At 42.8% G+C, this 8,377-nt stretch overlaps 1 protein-coding gene across 1 annotated transcript; it reads left to right on the forward strand.

Annotated features, from left to right (window-relative positions):
- The first annotated feature begins 287 nt into the window (after positions 1–287).
- On the forward strand, positions 288–8,377 carry LOC145432771 (uncharacterized). Its single transcript, XM_080309592.1, has 8 exons — positions 288–1,393; positions 2,177–2,250; positions 2,684–2,931; positions 4,045–4,224; positions 5,111–5,267; positions 5,479–5,601; positions 7,357–7,475; positions 7,915–8,377. Exons 1-8 carry the CDS (start codon positions 1,122–1,124, stop codon positions 8,050–8,052), a joined length of 1,311 nt encoding a protein of 436 aa, XP_080165718.1. The 5' UTR covers positions 288–1,121; the 3' UTR covers positions 8,053–8,377.

The raw sequence follows: 8,377 nt of genomic DNA on the forward strand, positions 1-8,377 counted from the left end.
GTTGAGACATTTGAGCAAGGATTTTTAAGGGCCAAGAAATCCATCAGTATGTTGTTCAATATTACTCGAGCCATAGTCATAAATAGTACAGATCACAGGCTTTCCATTGGTACTAAAATTAATCCTCAGAAGGCATTACTCTTTGAGTGGCGCTGAGTTATCAGAAAAGTGTCTCATCTTGGCCTCCTCTCCTGTATATACAACATATTATGGCCGAACTTCATCCACTGACCGGTATTTTATTCTTGATTTACAGCTTATGGTTTTGACTCTGTCGAGTCTCAAAATGGACGATTCTATACAGAAACCATGCGTGGTTGAAGACGTGATAGGAGATATTGATGACGATATGAAAGCAACTATATAGATTCAATCATCAAATTTATTGAAGATGAAAATTATCCACCCGAAGAGTTATCCGAAATAGTTACTGTTGCAATGGAACAACACGAAACTGTTGCAATGAAAGAAGACGAAATCCTAGGATCTGGCATGCTTTATGATTCGATTGGCCATAATGTGAGACCAAAAACAAAAGCAAGGCGCAAAAATCTTGAATCTGTACGATATCCTGTATATCAGAACACGGATAGCATACTCGAAATGCTTTTAACGTCGACCTCTAAAACTGAAAAAGTTTTTGACGGTCGTACCAGGGACAGTATATTTTTGCTGCAAAAAGTCATTGTGGAGTGGGGATTGCCTTTCCGGATATTGACGATATCAAGGGTTGGAAATGCCCAGCAGTTTAAACGTACTATTTTGCGTATTCCGACGATGGATTCAGGCCCGTTAAATGCGTCCGAGGTGAATATTACAGCTTTGACGCACGTTCGGAGACCGACGCCGAAGGGAAACTACTCATTCAGCCTGAAGATCACAACGTTGCATCTGTCCGCATGTATCACGATTCACTGCCGCGGACTTGTCTTAGGCGGCGTATTTCCCGACTTGAGAAATATCATGCAGAACGAACACAATCTCAAGAAAATCTGATTATAGTCTAATACGGGTACGTAGAATGTATTGAAACTAAGCCGAAGAAGTCAGAACCGATCACGGGTAACCAAGATGACGACGATGATTCGCTTGACGATTCCGAAATCAAAAAATATCTGGAAATGGACGAATTGATCGATTGCCTGCTTCATTCCCAGGAGATTCCTCATGGCCCAAAAAGAAACGTTCGCTATATCGGGGACAACAAATATGTGGTATTTTCAAAAGGAGAGTATCACATTGGGAACAAGAAACTACGGGTTACGATGCGTCAGCCTGAAGAGCGGGACATGCTTGCTATGGTGATCATTCACGGCCGGTTGAAACGTGATGAAAATTTCCAGAAGCATATTGCAATTTTCGAGTATGTTGGAAAATATCCACCACCATGCAGGTGCGTGAGTGCTCTCAACGTCAGTAGTCGAGACAAAATTTCTTCTCCACATATGATACCCATTGCTCGAAGCTGCATAGCTTGAATAGGCCTATCTGTTGTCAACAAGTTTGAGTGAACGGAGTAAACTAATTGCCGAAGTAGGACTGTAAGTACAAGTTGTAAGTAAAAAAATTGACTAGGTTACCAATCACTTGTGGTTGATGAATGAATTTCCATTGTCCATTATCTTCCATTATGATCCGGCTAGTCAAGTGCAGCGCGCACTGCCTTATCTGCACTCTATTACTCAGCTGACTCTGAAATTTCAAGTTTTTCGTGCTGAATTTTTCCATTTCGGGGCCGTTAGGATATGAGATTTTTTTTCTCTACTGCTTTGTCTCAGCTCAAGCTCTAGTGCAGCTCTAGTTCGAGAGCTTGATGCAGAACAGGCGAAGGCCATAAACACTGCCATTGGTGAACATTTGTTGAATAATCCCGTTTGCACGAAAAAGTATCAAGACGACAGATTTCAGCACTTAATTATAATACATTTTTGTATTTTGAAAATTTGAGATGTTTTGGGCAGAGGCGTAAAAGTAGTTAGCTCCGATACTCTAGTATGAGCGGAAGTAACGATTTTCAAGAAAAGTAGCTTGCTCACGAATAAACTAATTAACCGACGTGGATAGAATATCTCAACGTGCGAGTAATCGATGACTTCCGTTGACTCACAGTATTACAATGTTTGCCCTTTAGACGCACGCGATTATGACGGTAACAATGCATGCGGTTTGTTCACAGAACGATATTGAGAACTTCACGGAACCGCACGCGCATTCTTTCAGTTCTGACGAGGAAAGCGACGCAGAATATAGGTTTGTATTTTTTCTATTGAAATCTAACAACGATATTCTTTCCTGTGGAATTTGGCATACAAAATTTGAACGGGGATTTGCGCCTTGTACTGCCAATAGATGCGGTCAGATATGATAACGTAACGGTGGAGCGTCCTGTCATGGGTTTAATCCCTGGCCAGGTCAGACCAAAGACCTGGTAACACTGGTATCCAGGACTTATCCGCTTGGCGCTCAGCATTACCAGAATAGCATGGAGGGATGGTGAAAGACATTTAAGCATAGTCCAGGTTGAAGGTAGTCATGGTTGAACGACCAGAGGCAAAGCATTTCCCCCAACCTATTTTTTTTCTGCTCCATTGCTATGTCTCTCTCCATATTTACTTGATTAACACTCGCCAATTCATACTGTCTTTAAATTGGGTCTGATTTAGCCTATATCTGCTTATTGCAGAAGAGCACACTCCCAGACCGATGCCGTCCCCAGGAAGGACCCCGTACCGCGGCCCCATGCTGTCACCCTCACCCACCTCCGCGTCGGACCGATCCGACCCCATTTCAAGACAGTCGGTCGCTATCTCGACATACTTGAAGGACCCAAAGACGGGCAAAGAAGGGGCGTATAGACACAAGGACCCGCATATGGTGCGTATGAACGAACGCTTGGATCAGCGGCACGGAAAATTGAAGACTATGGTTTTGGTGAGTTTTAGTGTGTCTGTACTAATTGTAATGACTTATTCACGAGTCCATGAATTAATGATGTTCTCTGGCCTGTGTGAGAATATCGTGTCGGCGTGCAGTTGAATAATATATTCATGTTGAAATAAACCGGAATATTTCCGGCTGGCGCTCGTCAAGGGTAATCGTCAGCAACTAGTAGGGATTTGGAAATTCAATAATCATTTTTATTAGAATGATACTGGCTACTTGATACACCAAATTTAGCTCAATTTTTGAGCAGCCCTAATTGTAGCTGTGGGTTTCTGATGCTCTGATAATAATGACCGAGGTATCGAAGATTCCACGTTTTATCAAAGTTATACTTCTCGCTGGTATGTTCACCGCATGAACTGTAGACCAGTGGTTCCGAACCTTTTTGTCTTCATTCCCCCCTATACCCAGATTCATGTTACCCTTTAAAAACACCCCTCTACAACATTTGGTCTTAAGACAAATAACACATTGTGGCAATTGCGTACGATTTTCTCCACAAATCCGAATTCAAGATAGATATCGTCTTATTTCCTTTTCACTTGTGTCACTACGGAGCAGCTATTTGTTTGTTCGAGTACACAAGACTCACAACCACACCCGTACATAAGACAATCGCCTATAGGCTGCTGCACACTGGCTCTCGCGACACGACAAAACGAGAGAACCTCACCTGTCTGTGACAAAACCATGCACACCGCGTCGCCAGACCACGCAACAAAGCGTCGGCGAGCGAGTTGCGGTTGCGGGCTCAGTCGCAGTAGAAAAGAAGAACGCGCTCTTATTTCGACGGTGCTGTTGCAATATTTTCTAATCGTTCGACTTCCTAATTTAACGTTCTCGTGTACCAGCCAGATGCGTAATTTATCTTGGGTTACACGGTGAAGGCTGTGCGGGATTGACTCAGTGTGCTGTATGATATCCAACAAGCCCAGAAAAAGAATGATTCAACCTCAATATCTTGAAGATGGATGAACGAAATGAAGATATATTTGATAATTAAATTACTATATGTTCACAATGCAAGATGAATAACAGAGAACATGACCGCTAGCCCGTCAATGCCACTGACATGCTTGACATTACGAAAGTACCTTACAGAATTTCACCACTCATCTCGCCCGAAAACACAGAGAACGTACGATCTCGCTCCAGGTCTGGCAGGCCTGGCGTTCCACGATCGAGGCCAAATGGAAGGAAAAGGTGGAGAAGGCTTGCCAGAAAAAGGCGCAGGAAGTCTGCGTGCAGCTCACCGACGAATACGAAGAGAAAATTAAAGAGGTTGGGAGAATTTGATGCCCATTTTGAGTGGATAGTACATTGACAGTTATATTCAGGCGCGTAGCCAGCCGAAAAATAAGTGGAGATTTTGATTATTTTGGAATTTACTAATATAGCATCAATTCATTAGGGTCAAGTACACCGTAAATGCTGATTATACAATCTCTTTGTGTTGACAAACTTACGCGTACATGATAAGCTTGCCAATGAGTCCGGAAGTGCTGTCAATTAGCGAGTCCCTGATCAATTAACAATTAAACACGCGCGCTTATTATGTAGCCTCGGCGACGATTTGTGCAAGTCAAAATTATCCGGGTTGTTATGGAATCTGTTCTATAATGGCACAGATTTCAGATGGTTCAAACCTTTCTCGTCTTTTATAACTGAAGCTTCAACACACATCTTCTGATGGTTATGTTTTAGCGGGCATTCGATGTCATTCAGTTTCGCGATGTCACTTTTTAATTACGATCGCTAATCAGCATACACTCAACGGCATTGTCTCTAAGTCATCGAGAGATATAAGCCAATTGCTAATTGGCCGCTCGCATCACTGTTATATTGAATTGCAACTGAATACTAGCATCAGAGTTATCGTTTTAAAAGAACTGGACTTCACATATCAAAATCGGGGGGTTTGGACCCCCTAACTCCCCGGCTACGTGCCTAATTATTTCTTGACTGACTCGCATCATTACAACCCTGGTTAGGATATAGATAGGGTTCATTTCAGCGTTAGGGTTGGGGTTATGAAGTTATATGCTAAATTGACGCATACTATAGAGTCGCATGCTCAGATAGTGGGCAAATTCAACTGTAGTGAGTTAACTGGCAGATGTTAGCCACCGTTGAATCGGTGAGACTTACCCAAAAACGAAATTTTCAGCCTAACGCGCTGCTCAGGAACGCCAGAAACGAAGTGGCAGGCCTTCACAAGGAGCGGCAAAAGTACGAGGAGACTATGAAGAAAGCGTTCATGCGTGGCTTGTGTGCGCTCAACCTCGAAGCGATGTCCATGTCTGAGGGTGGCGAAGGTCAGCCAGGTAAGTTGAGTGAATTTTTTTCTTTTAGTTACTTATGGTACGAGTAAAACAGGCCTGCTTGTGGCTGACTATTTTCCATCTGAAATGATTTCTTTCGTTAAAATTGATTGAACTGATTAAAAATTTGTTGTTTGATGAGAAATAATTTTTTTCGTCTACAATTTTGTTTTTCATGGAATATAATATTTTTTGCTAAAAATGATTGCATCAGGTCCGAGTGAAGTGGAGACGTTGGCTGCCGCTGTGGAAGCGTTGCAAAGTGCCTCGGACGGAAATAACCCTGGTGCATCTTTCAAGTTCCACCAGGCCAGGAAACCAGACTATGTGCATTCAGGTATTATAAATTCTTGCTAATATTATACTTTTAGGCCTCCGGAGGGTAGCTTCAGGGTTGTAATGACTCGAGTCACGATTTTCTGATGACTCAACTCAGGCGCGTAGCCAGAAGGGTGGTTTCGGGGGTCGAAACCCCTGCCTTTTGAAGCGCAAAACCCCTTCCTGAAACGCGAAACCCCGTGCTATTGAAATGACCGCATGATGACGGTTCAGACGCTAATACTCGGTTGCAATTCAATAAGTTGTATTATCAGTGTTGCGCGCATCCAATTAGCGAGAGGCGTGTTGCCAATTAGCAAGATTGTCCGTGCACTGCACAATGTAACGCGACACGATCTCCCGCTGAGATGATTGCAAAATCAGGTCATTGTTCACCACGCGCTCGGCAATCGTCGCCTGATTTATCGCGTCTCCAACAAGCCTAGTTCCGCTGGCTCGAAGAATCACACCTGTAATAGGCCCGGTGCGCACTATACCATCGATGGCCTGCACAATCAAGCATCTGCTTTGCGTGGTGTGCACGATATCATCGGTTGGCCTACACAATCGCATCTGCAATAGGCCTAATACGAAAGATATATCATCGCTAGCCTAACTATCGGGTCTTGGGCCTAGCATGGTTTGGCTCCTATCTCTCGATGTCTTGGAGACAGTGCCGTCAAGTGTATGCTGATTAAAGAGTGACTTCGTGAAATTGAATGACATCGAACATGTGCGACGCGCGAGTACATGCGGAATGGATTTACGCTAATACTTGAACTAACCATCGGAAGATGTGCGTTAAGGTTTGAGTTATAAAAGAGGACAGGTTTGAAGCACCTGAAATCGGCGTCATTATAGCACATATTCCATAAAAACTCTGACATTTTCACATGCGCAAATCTTCGCCAAGGCTACGTAAGACGCGTTGAGAAGCGCGCATATTCATTTGTTCCACGCATTTATATGTGAGAGTATTTATTTGTTCACGACAGATCCGGGAGTCGCTGATTAACAGCACTTCCGGACTCGTCGACAAGCTTATCATGCGCGTATAATCGTCAACGCGAGGAGATTGTATAATCTTCGACCTATTATTTTAAAACCCCCTACTTATTTTTCGGCTGGCTACGCAGTACGCGCCTGACTCAACTTGACTCGAGTCATTTTCGCAAAATTCAGAAATGAATCGACTCGAGTCAATCTGTGTATTGACTTAACTTGGACTCGAGTCATTGCGGATGACTCGAACCAAGTCATATGACTCGAGACTCAGATAGCCAAGACCGACATTTCATTGTAATTTCGGAGAATAGTAAAGTAACCATACTATTGGGATTTCGTCTATTGGTACTGGTACTTGAAAATGCGACCAGAAACTGCTAAAAGTGAGGAAAACTAGTATATTATAAATGCGAACCACTCGATATCACCAAACAGAGTTATAAAAAGTGGGTTTAACAAGACTTTAACTAGAAACTGAGCAGTCAACACAATGACTCGAGTCATAATATCATGACTCGGACTCGACGCTCTGCTCGCTGACTCGGACTTGACTCGAATGAGGTTGACTTGTTAATCGGAGACTTGTGACTTGGTTACAACTCTGGTAGATTCCACTCATTTTCAAGTGCTTTTAACCTCAGAAGCCAAATTACTAGAATTTTGATTTTAAATCTTTGCCAAACGAAAATTTGGGAAAAAGTTTTTGAAATGTGCCATTTTCGTTTAAAGTGTCGAAAATCTTACCAGGTGTGTTTGGTTAATTTTTCAGATTTCGAGCCCACGCGATTGCCTTACGACACCGCGTCTGTAACCATTGACTATTCGGGGCCAGCAAATCGGCCGGTTTCAGGCGGTGGCCTCGCCAAAGGCTCCGTGGTCACTGGAAAAGTAAGCTTGCAGTGGCTATACCAGTGTATGTTTGAAGCCTGATCAAATTGAGGCTTTATCAGAGCAGTTTTGCGAAAAATTGTATTTCATTTTCGAATTCAGTATAAAAAACTAAAAACGAACACACATTTCAACGTTTTCATCAGTTCACGATAGTCTAGGACAGTTATGGAGCTTGTTTCGAAGGAAATATGATTTGTAACTGCCTAAGACTAACATAACAGAAAGTATATAGCCTTTCGTGAAGTGTGTTGGTGAAAAATTTTGCATGTCTGCTATGACCAATACCTGGCTTACACAAAGTTTGGCAAACCCAGTTGTAGACGTTTGGTTTTAACGAGAGGTGGTCATCGTTAGTAAGCCAGTAGAAGTAAAAGTGAGTACCCAAGACCCAGACCCAGTCGAGCTAAATATCCGTTTATCTCTGATGCGTTCGCAGAATTATCAGACGGAACAGCCGTTGAGCCACGCTGTCAAGTACCCTTACACTCCGACGAAAGAAATAACGGCCACGAGAGGACCCTTTGCCTGCGACGGTCAAAAGAAGAAAACTTCACAGAAAGGGTTGAAGAGTTAAAAGCGGATATTTTTGGCTATCGTTTAAAATAATTTCATCGCACTATATTTTATCAACTGTCTAGTGATGAATACCTCGTTGTCTTGAGAGTATTCCCTGGGATTTGTTAACTGTCAGCGTTCTTACGTAGACTTTTGGAGATGATTGTTCTCTTCTGATGCATCTGGATTGCAATCACATAAACATTTATTGTATCGTAGGCTGGATATTTGAACGCAGGTTGTTTGTTTTGAAGCGATTTCGCATGCGTTGTTTACGAATTGCCTGTGCTCGAATTTGTGTGAACATTATTTTGATAGAGAATAAATCTTATGTGTATAAGCTG

This window comes from Botryllus schlosseri, unplaced genomic scaffold (assembly GCF_051294905.1).
Source record: "Botryllus schlosseri isolate E-star unplaced genomic scaffold, Bs_hap1 Bs153a, whole genome shotgun sequence".
Taxonomy (NCBI): domain Eukaryota; kingdom Metazoa; phylum Chordata; class Ascidiacea; order Stolidobranchia; family Styelidae; genus Botryllus; species Botryllus schlosseri.

Excerpts from the sequence above, each read along its gene's own strand:
- LOC145432771 (XM_080309592.1), top strand. The coding sequence starts at position 1,122 with ATGGACGAATTGATCGATTGCCTGCTTCATTCCCAGGAGATTCCTCAT. Across the intron at positions 2,932-4,044 it reads AATTGAAGACTATGGTTTTG|AATTTCACCACTCATCTCGC; the intron begins GTGAGTTTTAGT and ends AGTACCTTACAG. Across the intron at positions 7,476-7,914 it reads GCTCCGTGGTCACTGGAAAA|AATTATCAGACGGAACAGCC; the intron begins GTAAGCTTGCAG and ends ATGCGTTCGCAG.